The 18276-nt window shown below is 45.1% G+C and overlaps 1 protein-coding gene across 4 annotated transcripts; it reads right to left on the reverse strand.

Annotated features, from left to right (window-relative positions):
- Window positions 1-115: 115 nt before the first annotated feature.
- On the reverse strand, window positions 116-17915 carry HINFP (histone H4 transcription factor). Of its 4 annotated transcripts, none has more exons than XM_072612993.1 (10): window positions 17771-17915; window positions 15050-15234; window positions 14589-14812; window positions 14265-14376; window positions 13877-14029; window positions 13436-13513; window positions 13228-13348; window positions 12996-13134; window positions 12337-12461; window positions 116-1267 (listed from the first exon to the last, which is right to left on the reverse strand). In XM_072612993.1, the coding sequence occupies exons 1-10, from the start codon at window positions 17836-17838 to the stop codon at window positions 1102-1104; spliced, it is 1371 nt and encodes a 456-aa protein (XP_072469094.1). In that variant the 5' UTR covers window positions 17839-17915; the 3' UTR covers window positions 116-1101. The 4 variants fall into 4 exon arrangements, with proteins under 4 accessions (XP_072469094.1, XP_072469091.1, XP_072469093.1 ...); XM_072612990.1 differs by lacking the exon at window positions 116-1267 and adding an exon at window positions 8493-9792 and having other exon boundaries at window positions 17771-17899; XM_072612992.1 differs by lacking the exon at window positions 116-1267 and adding an exon at window positions 8493-9792 and having other exon boundaries at window positions 14589-14858; window positions 17771-17874.
- Window positions 17916-18276: the final 361 nt, after the last annotated feature.

Consider the following 18276-nt stretch of genomic DNA (forward strand, 5'->3'; position numbering starts at 1 on the left):
ACGACTTCCCATTTTCCAGGAATATACCCCTATTGCCTAAGAGCCCCTCCCTAAAACAACCCTTCTGTTCTTTAATGATATACCACCACCACCCATCCCCTACAACATTCATTCCCTAGAACAAATTCTTTCCTTTTTTTAGCAACATACCCCTCCCCATTTCCCAGAACAACCTCTCTATTCTCTAAAGACAGACCCTCTTTAATATTTCTTAGGTCATACTCTCCAGTCTCCAAGACAACTTCCCTTTTCTTCAGGGATATACCCTTCCTTTCCTTAGGACAGACTACCCCATTTCTCAAAACCTCCATTTCCAAGGATAAAATCCCATGACCTAGGATATCTTCTGTTCCCCAAGACATCCTCCCTGTTTCTAAGGAAAATTGTCCTATTGTCCAAGGACAGACACACCTCGTTCCTCAGGAGATATTCCCCATATTGTGGAACAGTCATCCTTCCTATCTCTCCCCACCAATTGCTTAAAACATTCATGTATTCCTTCATTCACTTTCTACATTCATTTACTCATTGAGAATGTTTTTTATTGGGTTTTTGTCATGTGCAAAGTCCAGGCACTCCCATTCCCCAGAAGTGACCCCCTCCTCCACTCTTTCCTTCTAAGAACCTCCATCCTAAAACAGTGTCCCCAGCTTGAGTAGTCTGAAGGTTGCTGAATGGAGGCAGGGGCAGAAATGTCCTTGTCTCAGCTCAGCTCCTGGAGCTAATCTACAGAAAGGAGCTGGACTGGGGATTTATGGAAGAGACAGCTGCTGAGCAGATTTATGGGGCTGTGGAGGGAGGAGGCAAGTGGGGTCCTGTGGGAGCTGGAATGGGGACACCTAAGGCCATCTGAGCCCCGGCTCTGCATCGACACTCTCCTCACCCCTCCTCCCCTATATCTCTTAGGCAGCTGAGTGTATTCGTCTCTCCTGTACCCCCTGCTGTTTCCAGAGGGAACTGCAACCAGAGAAAAGGTGAAAAAAGACAGGGAAGGGAAACCAAATGAAACTGCCCTCCCTCCTCCCAAGTAGACAATAACCAGTTAAGCAAGAAAATTAGCAGAGTCAGAATGGTGGCTTTACAGAAGCAGGGGATAGGAAACTATAAAGGACAGTGGTGACTTTTTCCAGGAAAACAGCTAGTCATCCTCCAAGACACTAAGATAATTTCCCCCAGCAACAGACGTGGTCTACAATCATACCTTCCATTTGTTCCCAAGGCTGCATTAGCAACTTCAACTGTAGCCAACATCTTCATCTCCCTGTTCCTTGGGTATGGAGGGTAGGAGGAAGAAAAGAATGAAAATAAAAGGGGAGAAAGATGGATGTATGGTCTTTGAAAGAGAGGACCAGGACCAATCCCAGTCAAGGATCTTAAAGTCACAGAACTATCATTTTAGAGCTGCAATAGACTTTAAGGCCATGATGCTAACCCCTTTATTTTACAGATAGAGAAACTTGGGCAAAAAGAGACTATATCACTTGCCCAGAGTTATACCGCTAATTATTGTCTAAGACAGGCTTTTGACTCAAATTTTCCTGACTGGATCCAATGCCATATACACTATACTATGCTGCCTCTCAAAAATACAGCTATGGGAATATGGTAAGATATCCACCCTGTTACTCCCCACTACAAAGACTAAGGAATAGACAAAAGTTATCTTCAGGGCAAAGCTAGAATTCTGGGTGCACTTGGTCATTTCCCCACACCTACCCAGAGAATAACCTCCACCATCCACCCCTCCATCCCTGTTCCTAATGGATCCTCAGCAGCAGGGGCATATCCATTCACTGATCTGACAGCAGAAAAAACAGCAGGCTTAGCCTGGGGACTTGGGGAGATAATGATTAAGAAGATAGCCTTGGAAGGACTGAGGTCCTGGTGGAATAATAAGGCAGAAGGAAGACCAGTGGGAGGTCAGTTGCAGCTGACCCTTTTCCATCTGGCCCTGGACAGGGACTCCTGGATGGCATGGGATAGGATTAATTATAGAAGAGATGGTATCACCCCACCCCAGTGATGGCTTTTCTCATTTAATAATTCAATTAAATTTCAATTCAGCCAACTTTAATTGAGAGCCTACTGTGTGCAAAGCATTCAAACAGTGTGAGGTCTGAGGACTGATTTACAGAGAGATGTCAGGAGAATGTTGTCTGCCTCTTCCTACCGCCTCAGCCTTGGGAATCTACAGGGACAGAGACTTATCCTATAAAGACATCTGGAGGGTTCTAAATAGAGAGGATCATAGAAGATGCCTTCAAGTCTATCTCTCTTATTTTATAGATTAGGAAGCTGAGGTCCTGTGAGGACACACAGGAGTGAATAGCAAAACTTGAGATTTTAAACCCAGATCTTCTCACTCCTAACTTGTTCAGCACAAAGACCCAACCAAGACAAGTCCCAGTTAAGCAACTGGGGAGGGGAAGAGCAGGGAATGGTGGATCTTGGACAGGAGAATACCAACTGAAAATAGCTGTTCCCCCTCTGTCAACCTACAGACCTCATTAAATCCACTATCAGTGGACACTGAGTCCCATACTACTTTATAATATCTTCATCTAGATTGATTAAAAACTCAAGGACACAGATCATCATAACTCATGATTTGAGGCTACATCTGAGATTTCCCAATATATTTTGTATAAGAGATAGCTTGTCCTGATTTGGAGTCTGGGAAATATTGTCACCATCCTTATACTTTTCTGTATCTGCCTCTGTATCCTGAGACCTCTCTGCTTCTGTCCACTTAGGGCCTCTGTCAATTGTCATTCAGGAAAATCAGCTAGGAGGGGAAGATTTCCTGCCATTTGTGGCCATGTTTTCTGGTTGCATCCATATCTGTCCTTCTCATAACATACTGGAGATCACATATCAAAATTCATTCCATATTGCAATACTATTTACTATCCATAAAAGATGTGAGAGGCAAAGTAGCATAGTGGACAGAGTTAGCCTTGAAAACAAGAGTTGGATTAGGCCCACCTCTGACTTGTACTAGCTGTGTGACCCTGAGCCAGTCATGTAACCTCTCAACGTTTTAGGCAAGTCTCTAATAAAAGTTGTAGAGAGGGTGCTGACCTGCATTGGTGGAGGGAGTTTCCTCACCTGTAAGTTCCATATAAGTATGTAACTTCCTATTTCTATGAGGGGAGGGGATGTGATGAGATACACACATACCTCCTTTTATTGTGCTTTGTAGATACTGTGTTTTTCACAAATTGAAAGTTTGTGGCAACCCTTCGTCAAGCAAGTCTATTGATGCCATTTTTCCAATAACGTGCTCATAGCATGTCTCTGCATCACATTTTGGCAATTCCCACAATGTTGCAAATTTTTCATTATTATTATTATGTTATAGTGATCTGTGATCTGCGACCTTTAATGTTACTCTTGTAATTGTTTTGGGACCAGATGACGAATTTAATAGATAAATATTACGTATATTCTGACTACTCCACCATCCTGCCAATCCCTGTCTCTCTCCTTCTCCTAGGGCCTCCCTATTCCCCAAGAAGCAACAATTTTGAAACCAGGCCAGTAAGTAACCTTACAATGGCCTCTCTAAGTTTTTAAGTGAAAGGAGGAGTCAATCAATGCAGCAAACTTCACTGGTGTCTTATTTTAAGAAATTGCTATAGACCCTGTTGAGTTAGCAGCCATCAATGTTGAGGCAACACCCTCCACCAGCAAAAAAGATTACCATTGGATGAAGGCTCAGATGAGGGTTAGCAGTTTGTTTGTTTTTTACCAATAAAGTATTTTTTTAAATTAAGGTATACATATTTTAGACATAATACTACCGCACACTTAATAGACTACAGTATAATATAAAAAATAACTCATATGCATTGGGAAACCAAAAAATTACTGTGACCCTTTCCATTGCAATATTTTATTACAGTGGTCTGGAACCAAACTGGCAATATCTCTGAGGTATGCCTGTACTACAATGTTATAAAAAGTCTAAGCTTTTCTATTCCCAGAAAGAATGTGTCCTGTTAATCAAAAAGCATTTATTAAGTACCCATTATGTGCTTGGTGTTGATAATTCAAAGCAAGAAAACACTCCCACCACTACCACCCTTCAGAGGCTTATATTCTGTGACAAAAAAGCAGTATTGCATAGTGAAAAGGAAGGTAGGCTGGTTGTCAGGAGAGAATTGGATTGGAATCTTGGCTATGCCCCTTACTCACCGTAAGCCTTGGCAATTCACTTAAGCTTTTAGAGCCTTGGCTTATTCTTTCACTTTTATAATAGTTGTACCCTTTACCTTACAGGGTTATTGTGAGGAAAGTGTCTTTTTTTTTTTTCAAATCTTAAAGTGCAAATATAAACATGAGTAATTCATTCAACAAGTATTCGTTAAGCACTGATTATGTGCTAGGCACTGGGAATTCAAAAATGAAAATGAAACTGTCCCTACTCTCAAGGAACTTACATTTTATGGGGGGGAACAATATATACATATGAAAGTAATCACAAAATATGTGTGTGTGTGTGTGTGTGTGTGTGTATGTGTGTGTGTACACATACATAAAGTAAATGCAGAGTAATTGGGAGGTCATTAGAGTGTGGGAGAGTCAGGAAAAGTCTGATGTAGGATGCGGACACTTGAGCCTCAAGGAAGTTAAGAATTCTAAGTGGATGTAAGGAGTTAGTGAATTCTAGGCATGGGAGACAGCACAGGATGAAGTAGGGGATGGCATGTCATCTAGGGAACTAGGTAGGTCAGTCTGGCTATAATGTGAAAGAAAATAATTCTCCATAAGCCTCGGAAGTTAGATTGGAACCAGGTTGTGAAGAGCACTAAATGTCAAACAAATCAGTTTGTATTTTAACCTTGAGGAAACTGGGAGACACTGGAGTTATGAAAGACAATCTAAGGCTATATACTCCTCTTCAAGTGTGCAATCCTTCCAGTTTTTCTGAGTCAATATCACACCCCTTATTTTCATACTTTTTTTCTGAAGCTGATGGAGATGTCCGGAAATATTCAAGGGTGCCACCCTCATGACAAAGAGTACTGTTTAGTCAAGACAATAACTATTCACCAGTCACCTCACCCTTCCAGTAAAATACCAGCCTCAGTACCAGTCCCCTCCCAATTGTATAGGATTAGAATGGGAATCAAGATGAAGGATTAAGAGGAAGCAGTTCAGTCTAGCTTCTCAATAAATCTCCTTGACAAAGATCTTTAAAAATGTACTACACAGAATTCTGATTGGGAAAAGTCAAGAAGTCACAATGAGTCATTTTTGTAGCCCGGGTGGCCTAGGCAGACAAGAGAGGTCTGTGGACACAGAGGTGGATCTGGCCAGAAGTTCAGGGAGCAGTGAAGCATCAAGAGACTGAAAGAGGGCTAAAACCAGCTACAATGGCAGGAAGTACTGGGGCATAAAGAAATCCCAGGAACTCCCTGACCTAGCCTTGGATACAGGAATGGAAGCCGTCTGCCAATTCTGTCACCCAGTAACCAGTTCTGGGTCTCAGATCCAGGGTAGAGAAGGGGTTGGAATGTGGGGTCCTGTGTATTTATAAACATTCTAGAACACATCGGTTCTACTACTTTTCCCTAATCATCTTTGGAAACAGACTAAGTAGTGGTATTGCTGGGTCAAGGTAGTTTTGTAATTCTTTGAGCATAATTCTAGATTGCTCTCCAAAATGGTTAGAACAAGTTTAGAAGCAAATCATAACTGGGTGGCTCTGATCCCAGGAGCAGAGCCTACAGTTCTAGCCTACAGACCACTTCCCCTGTGGAAGTTTACAGTAGAATAACCAGGGCAAGGGTCCCAAACCAAAGAGGAGCCTGTAGCTTAGTCACTCAGAATCAGCAGAGCCTCCCAGTGGGCTAAGAGTGGCTGAGTTCAGTGACAGTTGGCGGAAACTCCCAACCAAGGATAAGCTGACAGACCCAAACCTGAGTCGGAAAACTGCAGAGCTCAGAACAGAAAGGCAGTGAGATTTTGCCCTGAATCACATCACTTCGGGAACACTGAAAATTTACAGGTTCTCAACCTGAGCTTTGAAAACAGCAGAAGGATGTCAGTGGACAGACGCTCACGCTAGACATCCCTTCTAGTAGTGTGCAGAGCCCAGTCCCAACATGAAGTTTGGAATAACAAGCAAACAAACAGACTCCCTCCACCCACAAAAAACTATTATGGCAACAGGGAAACTCAAAACATAGACCCAGAAGAGGAGAATTACTTTAAACATCTACAAGCAAAACTCCAAAGAAAAATCCAGGTTGAACACAAGTCCAACCAGAATTCCTGGAAGAATCAAAATAAGAATTTAAAAAAAAAGAACTGAAGAAAATGATTTCAAATGACAGTGGTAGGGGCAGCTAAGTGTCTCAGTGGACAGAGCACCGGCCCTGGAGTCAGAAGGGTATAAACTGAAATACAGCCTGACTCTTATTAGCTATGTGATCCTGAACAAGTCACTTAATCCCAACTGCCTCAAAGAAATGAGAGCAGTAGAAGAAAAAAATTGAAAAAAAAATTAATTATGGAAGAAAGATATGAAAAGAGAATTAACAAGAAGGATAAAACCCTATCAAATAAAATAACTCATTGAAAATTAGAACTGACTAAGTAGAAATTAATAACTCCATGACACCAATTGCATGGGATTACATTGAAAGTCATTATTCAATAGTTCAATAAATATTTGTTGATGGGTTGGAGAGAGGTCCATACTGGGTGGGAAGCAACATCATCTATCAGTCAAAGATGTGGCTAAGAACTTTCTCTCTGGGCCTCTCCATCTTCTCCATCTTGCCCTTTAGCTTTAACCCTTATCTCCTCATTGATCTTCTTTCAGACCCACTGCTTCTATTCTTCTTAGATTTATGAAAAAATGAGACCATGGTTGGGGTTGTGTGGGCGCCAACTGACCCTGGTGTCCTTGCTTTCCATAAGACTTCAGACAGGGTGTCACATGACCATTAACCACAAAGGAAACCTAACATCAATTTGCCCTCCAGGTTGACATGCTCTGGCCACCAGGTCAGTAGTCCCATCAAGGTCCCTCTGATCCATGCACACATGCAGACAGCCCACCCTTGCCAATTAGCTTCACGAGATCCACTAGGAAAGAAATTCTCATTGACCTGGGTTCTGAATTCTACCCTAGGAGTTATTAAATATTATGCAAAAATTTAAAAATTAGAGAACTCGCATACTCATTATGCATCTTTTCTCCCACCCACAATCCCACCAAAAATTTCCTGCTGTCAACCAAACAAAGCATTCATAAGACTAAGAGAGTAATATTCAGCAGTCTCAGTTTGTTTAACATTTTGAGACTGCAAGGGGAAAAGTTCAGTGTGCTTAGATGTACATACTGCCTGATGACATTGCTGAACCTCCTCTCACACCTTCAGAGAGCAGAAAAAAGTTAAGAGATTTGGTACTGGCTTCTAGGGCCTACCTTTTGCTCTGGAACAACAGTAGGGGGGGGCAGAAGGGAAAGGAATTTGTTTCTCACCAGACACTGAGACTTTTGTTTTTTAAGTTGTTCTGCTTCTCTATCCCATTGGGACTTGGCTCTCTACACCAGTAGACCATAACTGACTGGCACTGGTCAAGGCCTAATCCAGCTATCTTACCATAGCTCTCTCCAGATCTGAAGGCAGGTCCCAGAAGCTGCTTAGTCCAGCAGTCTAACAGCTGCCAGCCTAGTTGTTAGTGTGTGCCTGCCCTTGCACTCCATACCTGCTAGGATGTCCCTAGTTTACATGCTGAACTACCACTAACTCATTAAGGCTTTACCCTTTGACTGTTGAGTGGTAAGGAAGTCAAAATCTCAAGGGCAAACAAGAAGGGAAGAGAAGCCAGTTTGGTATGCCCACACACAGCTTTCCCATTGCTCAGTTCTTGTGTGGCCTTTCTTTACAGATGGCTTGAGAGCAATAATTCCCACCATCCCAGACCCAAACCCAGGGCAACACTTTTTTGACCTAAAACTCTAGGCTTATAGGAGTGCTATCCTCCCACAGGTCTCAGATCTAAAGCTCTTCTTGCAGCCCCTATCTCCATCCTGGTTGGTTCATGTTCCATTAGCTTGACCAACCAAGAGTATGGACCTAAGGGGAAGGGCTTCCCAGTATTCCACCTGCCAGGCAAGGCAAACAAAAGGAATGTTAAAAGGTTTCTAACAAGATGCCTACCGCAAGATACTCTTAGTGACAAACTGATCCCACTCTGACCAACCTATCCTAGAGAGTGTGTCCATGGTTAGAAAGACAAGTACCCTAGCCTAGTACCTGGCATGTGTATGTCAGTCTTCTCCATTTCAGAGTTCCTCTCCCAAACTGTTCCTCTCCTCTAAACTGTTTAGTCAGTGGGAAAATCCACACCAAACTAGAAGTGGGAGTAGTGATGCTAAAGAGGCAGGCATCTAAGACCAGGAAAAAACCCAACTCCTCAACTTCTGATGGGTACATGGAGAGGCAAGGATGTGAGAAATAAGGAGCATGAAATGGGCATAATGTGTTTATTGCCAATAAGAAAAGTCATATTCAGCACCCTTCATCAATGCCTCCCCCAATCTTGTCCCTGAGAGTAACCCAGACATGAGGATGGGGGAAGGACTCAGAGACCAGGGAAAAGCCTCTTGGCTTGGGGATGGGGGCTAATTGAAATGATAAAGGCCTTTGGAGAGCAAGAATGGAAAAGGACCTTGACAGACCTATGATCTCTAGATACTTCCAGGAAATTAGCATGATTTGGTTTTCCTTAAGGAACTATGTTCAACAGCTTTGAGGTTTAGAGTTTAGTCCAAGGTGCCTCCCCCCAACACCCTACCCCACAAGGAACCAAATCTAGGGGAGACTTCCACAACTGCTGCCACACATGGGTCAGCTTCCTGGTGAAGCTACTGTAAATCAAGGACTGTTCTCCAGTCATGGTTGAAAGAGATGTTGTCTATCCTTAGGATGACCCAAACATTGATCTCCCAGAGTATTCCATGAATAGCCTCTTTCTCCCACTCCCGGGGGATCCTTTCTTCTCAGGTTTGGCTCTTGGAGTAAGATACTTCTGTCCCCACCCCACCACATACACACGCATGCACGCACGCGCGCGCGCACACACACACACACACACACACACACACACACACACACACACACACACAGTGTGCTACTCCTTACATTTGTTACCAAGGGCAGTTCAGAAGGTCCCTCTACATGTCTCTAGGATGGGCCATAGCAGAAAGTATGAGAGGAGAGCAAAAATAAAAAAACCAGAGCCAATCTCAAATCCAGGATGAGAAAACAATGTCTCAGCTGGGTCCTGAAGGGAGTGGAACCTTCAGTCCCTCATTCTATTAGGATTCCCAATTCCTCAGCTGTCTTATGCAGTTTTTCCATGATGGCATCAGGGGGATCGGGGTCAGGGGCTCCCTCTCCTGGGATACTGGGCTGACCTCCAGAAGCTGGGGCCAGGACATAATAGACTGTCTCATGTTCACCCTGGGAATTGGTCCTGTTCAGCACGTGAATGACAGGGCTGGGAGAGTCCTGGGCAGCAGAAGCTGAAGGTGCTGGCCCTTCACTTTCCTCTGCCTCTGCTTCTTCTTCTTCCTCTTCCTCTTCCTCAGGCCCTGCATCCTCAGGCCCGGGTTCCAGGATAATACCTTGCAGGTTGCCCTCAGTCAGTGCTGCCCCTGGGCCTGGCCCACCCTGCTCTTCTCGTTCCCTCAGTAGCTGCTCAGTCAGCTCCACACTCTCATAGCGAATCAGCTGCAAGCGCATGTAACCATCCTCATGCTCCTTGTACCTGGGGAGCAGGGACATAAGAAACAGGAAACATACCCGCCCACAAAGAGAGGGGAAGCATGAGTGGGCAAGGAGGGAGATAACAGGAACCTGTTGTAACCAAGGCTGGGGCTTGGGGAAGAAGAGGGATTCACTGAAAACATAGCAGAAAGGGATAAAAGACTCTTGCTAGGTGACCCACTGGACAGAGTGCTGAGCTGGGAGTCAAGAAAACCTCGATTCCAACTCTGCCTCCAATTCATATTACCTGTGTTACCCCAGTTATACTACTTCACTCAGTCTCAGATTTTTCATCTGTAAAATGAGGGAGTTGGACCTCAATGGCCCCTAAGATCCCTTCCATCTCTAAACCTGGGATAATCTAACTCCTACTATAGCAGAGAGGGACTGAAGGTTTGCAGACTGCTTTCTCCACAGCCATGAGAGGTGGCGGGTGGGAGAGTAGGAATATTTATGGACATATATTTGTGAAGAACCTTACTCAAAGTGGGGAAAGTGAAAGATTCAGTGAAAACGACATGGGCCAAGGCAGTAGCCTTTTGACTGGTCTCTCTACCTCCTACTCAAACCTTGACACAATTCAGGCATTCATCAAACACTGATCAAGCAAGTGCTATGTACACGTCGATGTACCAAGCCCTGGGATCATTTAAGAACAGTAATACTAATAACAAAGGTAGTTTCTGCCCTCAAAGAGCTTAGGCTATTAAGAGAATGAATTTGGACAGCTAGCACTAGACTGCAGAATCCACAGCTGTAGAAATCCTTGAGTCCTTACCCAAAGCAAGTCACCCAAGGAAAACATTGTACACAGTTACAGCAATATTGTAACAATGATCAGCTGTGAAAGACTTGACTACTCTCATCAATACAATGATCCAAGACAGTTCTAAAGGGCTATGATGAAAAATGCTTATTGGCTTGATAACTCAGTGCAAATTCAAGCATATTTTTTTCACTTTATTTTTCTTGCTTAAATCATTCTCCTCCTCCCAAACATGGCTGATGTGGAAAAGGATTTTTGCATGACTTCATAAGTATAATGGGAATTGTATTTCCTCCCTTCTCAATGAGGGTTGGGGGGAGGGAAGGAATTTGGAACTAAAAATAGAAATTTCAAAAAAAAAAGTCCCTTGTGACATTCCAGTCAAACACCCATCCAGCCTGTGCTCCAACGCCTCCTCTGAGGTGAAGGAGAGACCACCCAATGTATGTCTGGATAGCTCTAAAAGTTAAGAAGTTTTCACTCATTTGCCCCTCCATTACCTCCTTCAGGTGGTCCCTGCTGTAAAGTCGATGGCTAAACCCATAGACTAAAACAAATTCCTCTTCCATATGACACAGTGCTTTAAAGTAACTGAATCCCATACCCTGCTGCCTGAGGAGTCCTTCCAATATACAACTCTGACCATTTCATTCCTTTGCCCAAAACCCTTTTGTGGACTTTTCACTGGTTAGCAAAAAAGGCACAAACTTCTTGACCTTGAGTCCAAGGCTCTCTAAAACCTGGCTCCGACATTTCTCCCCTCCCCATACTCAACAATCCTGCCAATCATCATCCCTACTTGTTGTATCCCTTTTCTGTTTCTGGGCACTCACCTCATCATCCCTGAAACACCCTGATCACACCTTCCTCACGTTCTACCCATTGATCCCTTGACCTATCCTGCAAAGTTCAGCTTTACTCCTTCTTCCATGGAAACCTTCCTGACCTCCACCAGGCATGAATATCGTCCTCAGATCTCTCACAGCACCCCATCTGTACCTTTCCTGTTTCTGGAATTACAGAATCTCAGAGGTGGAAGTCTACCTGGAAACTTCGTGAAGAACATGCTACCTCCTAGGTAACCCTGTCCACTTACTGAATGCCATTCTGCATTATAATTATGTATCAATCTTATCTCCTTCTACTAAATTATAAAATTTTTGAAAGCAGACACTACTACTCAATTTTGTATTTGTGTCTCCCCATAGCACACAACACAGGGCCTTGTGCATAGTAAAAGCTAATAAATGTCTGAATTTAAATATTAAATTCTTATTTCCAGCTCCACCTTTAGCTCACTGTGTTCCTGTAGCAAGTCATTTATTTAGCTGCTCTGTGCCTCAGTTGATCCAATTTTATAATGGGGAGAATAATCTTTGAGGCAGCTAGGTGGTGCAATGGATAGATAGAGCACTGTGCCAAGAGTCAGGAAGACTCGAGTTCAAATCCAGCCTCAGACACTAGCTGTTTGACTCTGGGCAGGTTGCTTAACCTTTGCCTGTCTCAGTTTCCTGAGAAAAATGAGGATAATAATAGCACCTACTTCCCAGGGTTGTTGTGAGGATCAAATGAGATAGCAATTGTACAGTGACTGGCCCACAGTAAGCACTATATCAGTGTTAGCTATCATTATGTATATTATCTTTGCCCCTTGCTTTTTTAGGATAAAATATGAAGTGCCTAGGGAGACATATGGAAAGCAAAAATTCCAAGGCATGTTCACTCCAAGTTCTCCAAACATCATTACTGCTAATGCCCAGGGAAGGGAGGAGAACTTACCGGAAGCGGGGATGGCCCGAGGGCCACTTGAACTGATGCTTCTTCCGAAGGTGGACGGTGAGGTTGTTGCCTCGAGTGAAGCACTTGTCACAGACGTGACACTTGTATCTTGGCTCTGAGTCACCCTGTCGGGGAAGTTCCAGTGACTGAAAGCCTAGCCACCCACTTCACCCACTCAAGCCTTCCCTAACCACCTTGGCCTTCCCTTAGAAGGTATTCAGCAGGAGTTATTGGGGAGGCAAACTATTACTAAATTGTTTCCCCAGGTGCACAGCAAAGTTGATAAAACACTGTCCTCAAGAGGAAGGAAGACCTGGCTTCTTATCCCATCTCAGACCCCAACTGGCTATGAGACTCAGGGCAAGTCACTTCACTCCTCAGTGCCCTAGAAAACTCTACAAGTTGCAGAAAAGATGCTAGCCTGCATCAGGGCATCAGCAGAGGGAATTTCATCAATAGGAATTCCCTATAGGAAGAAATCCCAAGTCCTATCCCTACCACAGTCCTGGCACAGGACTCTATAAACAGGAAACTTTCCCATGTGGGTTGAAGCTCTGACTGGCTCCTAACCCCAGGCCACTCCCAAGGCTTAGGATGTCTGCAGGCCCTGGCCCCAGCCCCATATGTCATCTCCTCCTCCCTCCCCAGATCCTACTCACTTGGTGCACTTTTCGGTAATGGGACTTGATGGAGCAGTGGGAGCGGGCGCTGAAGTTGCAGCTTTCAAACTCACAATGGTAGGCGGGTTCCTTGCTATGAGTGTCCAGGTGCTTCCGGAGGTCAATCAGATTTTTACAACTGTCAGAAGAGGGAAAAGGGACACCAGAGCAGCAATGAACCTGGGAATGGAATGCTGGGCCCAGCAGGTCCCAACAGCTGCCCCCCTCTCACCTGTAGTCACAGTAATCACATTTAAAGGGCCGGTCTTCACTGTGTCGAAAACGAATATGGTTCCGAAGGGAGGAGGGCAGCGGGCAAGTCATGTCACACAAAGGACACTTGTAGTGATTTACTGTAGGGAGCAGAGAGGAGGAGGATGTGAGGGGAAGGGAGGGCAGAACAGGAGAAAACATGGGGAGAGGGGCTTGGGGAAACTGACCATGATTGCGCATGTGGTCCCGCAATAGTCGCTCTGTGGCAAACCTCTTGGAACAATGGGAACACTGGAATCGTTGTTCTGGGGTGGGAAAAGGAGAGTGAGAACTTTGAGAGGCTGAAGAGAAACAAGAGATGAAAAGACACGGGAAGGAATTTTCAAGTATTTTTCATAGAACTGTTTTGAGGTAGACTGGCTCATTTTGTCAACCCCACCCCCATCTTACAGATGAGGAAATTGAGGCCTAAAAAGGTTGAATTATTCATCCAAGGTGACACAACTATTAAGTGTGACTTGGAGGGGACACAGGAAAGAGAAGGTTCTGAGAAGGGACAAAAGCCCAAAGGCAGATGGAGGCACTCGGTCTCCAAATGCCCAGCTCTGTTCTAAGCAGGTCAGCTAGTTCCTTCCCCCCATCCCTACTCCCTCCAACCCCAAGCTCACGGTCTAGTGACGTCTGACGCCGGATGTGGTCAAAGAACTTGGTGTTATTGGCAAACATCCCCCCACAGGTGGGGCAGGCCACCACCTTCTCCTGGGTGTGGCTTCGAAGATGCTCTCTCAGTTTACAACGCCCTTTGAAGGTACAGTTGCAGTCTGGGGAAGACACCAAATCAGGTCCCTTCTACCCACTCCAAACCTTATAGAAAGTCTCCTCCCCCCACCCCCCATTTTCTTCTTGGCCCCTTCTTGGTCCAATGGCCAAGTCTTTCATTTTAAAGAATGGGGAAGCTGAAATATCTGGGACTATCCACAGCCCTCCCACTCATAAAGGCAGGGTTCCCCTCCAAAAGGGAGGATTATCCAGACAGATGACTAAAGTATTCCTAACCTTTCCAGCCACATGGTACCACATGGTTCTCCTTGCTGGCTGCCTTGTATTCACAACACAGGCTATGGGCCTCCACATGCCGGTAAAACCACTCTGGATTGTCAAATGAGCTCTGTTGAGGGGAAAAGGGGAGACAAAGGGTAAGGAAAGAGTAGAGGGGTAGTGAACCAAGGTAATATTCTAATCTTGACCACTTTCATGGTTAAGAGGAAGCAAGAAGAAACTGGAGAAAGGAGAGTGCTTGAAAGATTTCATACAGATACAAGGTCTCTCTATCTAGGATACAACGTATCCTTCCCCCAACCCTGGCCCCTGCCTGCTGACCTCACAGTGTTCCCACTGGCACAAGAAGTGGTCAGGAATGTCGGGGATCATGTTTCGGCTTTGGTAGTCCAACAGGCAGGGGCTAAGTCCAGCCTGGCCTTGCAGAGCCTGAAGTCCCCACTGTTTCAGCTTGGTGTGGTAACAGTGGAAATAGACATGCCGGACCAGGTCGGCTGAGTTGTCTGGAGAACAGAAGCCACATTCTTGCCACAAACAGGAGTACTCTTCAGTTGAGGATGGAGGAAAGACAGAGACAGGACACAGTCCTGCCTGAATACAGAACCCGGCAGGGTGAACCCCATTTCTGGCTGTAGCTCAATTCTCCCTAAGTAATTCCTGAACCTCCTCTGAAAACATACTCCCATCCCCACCTCTGCCAAGTCCCATCTTCCCAGTCTGCCCAAGGACAGTAAAGGCAGAGCTGGCCTCCTCTCACCTCTTCTCATCCTTTGCTCACTCACCAAGTGGGTCCACCTCATCCTCATCTTCTTCCTCAGGGCTCTGAAGATGCTGCTGGAGGTGCTGCGTGACATGTTCACAGAACTCCTCCACGGCTGAGGCCACAAAGGTACAGGGTCCCCACTCACACTGTAGCACCAGGGCCTCCCTTCGGGGGACCTTTGTAGGAGGTGGCATGATTACCACACTGTAGTAAAAGGAATAAAATCATGGACTGTCCAACAGCCAAGGCAGCAGCTAGGTAATACAGTGGATAGAGGACTGGGCCAGGAGTCATAGAGACCTGAGTTCAAATCTGACCCCATTGCTTTAGCTGGGCAAGTCAAAACTCCTCTCAGAGTCCATTTCCTCCTATGTAAAATGAGGATAAATAATAGCACCTACTTCCCAGGACTGTTGTGAGGATGAAATAAGATACTATTTGTAAAACTTCTTTGCAAACCTTCAAGCACATTATAAATGTTAGCAGCTATTACTCTTTTTAGATATTATTAAGCAGATTCCACTGGTAGAGTGGGATGGGATTACTCCAGCAAAGGTTCCTTTCAGCTCCAAGTCTGTGATCCTGTGATACTTTTCTGGGAAGGACAGCAGTAGTGACTGTTACTCCTGAAACTCTACAAAGTGAGTGTTCTACGGATTTATCCAGGGCTCTGATTCAATCTGCCTCCAACCTGCCTTTCCAGCTTTATTTCTCTTACTTTCCTTTATCAATTGTTTCAGCCAAATAAGACTTTAAGAGTCATTCCTCAGTCTTGTGCTTTATTGTCCCCTGGCTCCTCACACCCTGAATATATGACCCTCCTCATTCCTACCTCCTGGAATTCATTGTGCTGTGAAGGAGATTTATTCTCACTTCTTTCCCTATGAAGTTGTTTTGTTCCCCTTACCTAAATCACTTCTCCTTCTCCCTTCCACATAAACCCTGCTTGTCTTTCTGAAGGAAATCTTTCTATTTTATTCTAATCTTTACCCACATTACCTGCATGACTGAAGGCAAGTCATTAAGACTTCCTAGGTTAGACCAGGTCAGCAGTTTTCAAACTTTCTGGCCTCAGGATGCCTTTATACTCTTAACAATTACTAAAGAAGCCTCCCCTCCCAAAGAACTTTGGTTTATATGTATTATATCTATGAAGATTTTCTGTATTAGAAATCAAAACTTTGAATTAAAATGTTAGTATTATTATGAAAATAGTTTTAACCTCACAAACCGTGAAAGGGACCCAGAGAACTACTGAAGAGGAAACATATAGTAAATAGGACATTAGTCATGAAGGCAAAAGACCTATGCTAAAATCCCAAGCTGTGTGACCCTGAGCAAATCAGACTTCTCAGAAACTCAGTTTACTCATTTTGTAAAATGAGGATCATAATACTTCTATTTATCTACCTTACATAGTGGCTGTGAGCATATGCTTTGCAGACCTGAAAGGCTATAGAAATGTAAATTATGTTTCTATTTACATTCAAAGAGCTTTCCCTCTATGACTTCATTGGATCCAAATAACTACCCAATGGGGTAAGCAATTTAAAAGACTACTAGGGAAAAGATGCTTCTGTAAGAAGTCCAAAAAAGAGTCTCTTAAACACCTAATGCTCTACTGGAAGATACAAGTCGCAAAGGCATATAAATACAAAGTATTGTGAAAAAGAAACCACGACCAAACGGGGGATCAAATAAACAGGTGAGTCAGGACTAGATCCCAAACCTTCTGAAGACTGACAATAAATGTGTAAGTGTACAGCACTTTACAGGTTACAGGTCTGAGAGGCAGTAATTTTTTTAACCTAACCTATAATTATATTGTGTGTAGAAAACTTCCCAACTGCTTTCTAGCATCCAAAAAGCCTTAGAGAGTTTCTTGGCAGCAGAGAGGTTAAATAACTTACCCAGGGGTACATAGCTCCTATTTACCAGAAGAGGTATTTGAATACAGGTCTTTTTGGCTCTAGGCCAGTTGTATATCCATTACACCAACTGCCTCTTTAATTTAAAGGAAAACTAGAATATGAAAGGCTTCAGCAGAGGCAGGAGGAATGAAGGACAGGAACCCTGAATTTTAATCGGGGCTGCACCTCCTGTTAGCAGTGTGGCTGCAGGTTTCTCCTTCTGAGACTGTTTTCTCATCGGTAAAATGGATAACTGTACAGAGTAACACATTTAAGGGGAAGCATTGTTTCATTTTTGTCTCTATATTCCCAATACCTAGCACAGCAGTCTGCTAAGTTAAATGTAACTCTTTTAATTAACTCTCCTGCAAAGGGTTATTTCTGGGGAAAGCCTGTATGAACTTTAAAACTCTACAGAGTAAGTTACTTGCAAACTGGTCTTTGCAGCAGGCTTTCATCTCATCCAACCCTCCGCTCTGTTATTCTCCCCATTTCAGAGAGGAGGAAATTGAGGCCCCAGGAGGTAATGATTTACACAAGGTCGCAGAGGAAGCGGCAGCCAGGATTCCTAGCTTCCTCGTTCTTTCTCCTTTCCACCCTTCTCCAGGAAAGGATTACCTTAGCCCAAATGGGGCTAGCAGAAGCAGGGGTCGATTCCCTCCAGCCCCAGCTCCCGGGGAAGCTGGTGGGAGGTCCAGTCTTCCAAACGCTTAGAGATCTCACTCCCTGGGGTTACTCCGGAGGAGTCAGGACTGCTTTGGATGCTCGGAGAAGCAGGAGCCCCCGCAGAGTAAAGAAGCCCAAGCCGCAGCCCCGACCCCCAGCCTTACCTTGCCCTCCGCTCCCAGGTCTCTCTGTTCCTTCCCCACGTCCAGCCAACTCCGGGAGGGGGATACATGTGAGTGACGGCCAACGAAAGCCAATCCAAGTCAGCTTCTGGGCTCCGCCGTCCCGGCTTTCAGCCAATCACAGTGCAGAGAGGGCGGGGCCCAGGCGCAACCAAAACACGGAAGGGGAGGAGCAGGTGGGGAGTCCGGTGACGCGCTGTAATCCGAGGGGGTGGGGCTTTGGGGGGCCCCCGGGCATGGGGAGGCAGGGCTGGAGCTGCTGAGAAGTTGGGAGCCACTGGGCCTCCGGGGACCAGGCCCAGCAAAACTGGGGTGTGGACGTGGGCGGGTGAGGTCACGGCCACGGGCCGGGTCACTGGGCTCGGGCGGCTGCGAGCCGCGACGACTGTTCGGGCCTGCTTGACTGGGCCTTCTTGGGCATGCGCAGAGCTGGAGCGGGGCCCGGGACTGGCTCTTCGTGACGACCGCCCTTCGGGCGTACGCGGGGT

This window comes from Notamacropus eugenii, chromosome 5 (assembly GCF_028372415.1).
Source record: "Notamacropus eugenii isolate mMacEug1 chromosome 5, mMacEug1.pri_v2, whole genome shotgun sequence".
Taxonomy (NCBI): Eukaryota; Metazoa; Chordata; class Mammalia; order Diprotodontia; family Macropodidae; genus Notamacropus; species Notamacropus eugenii.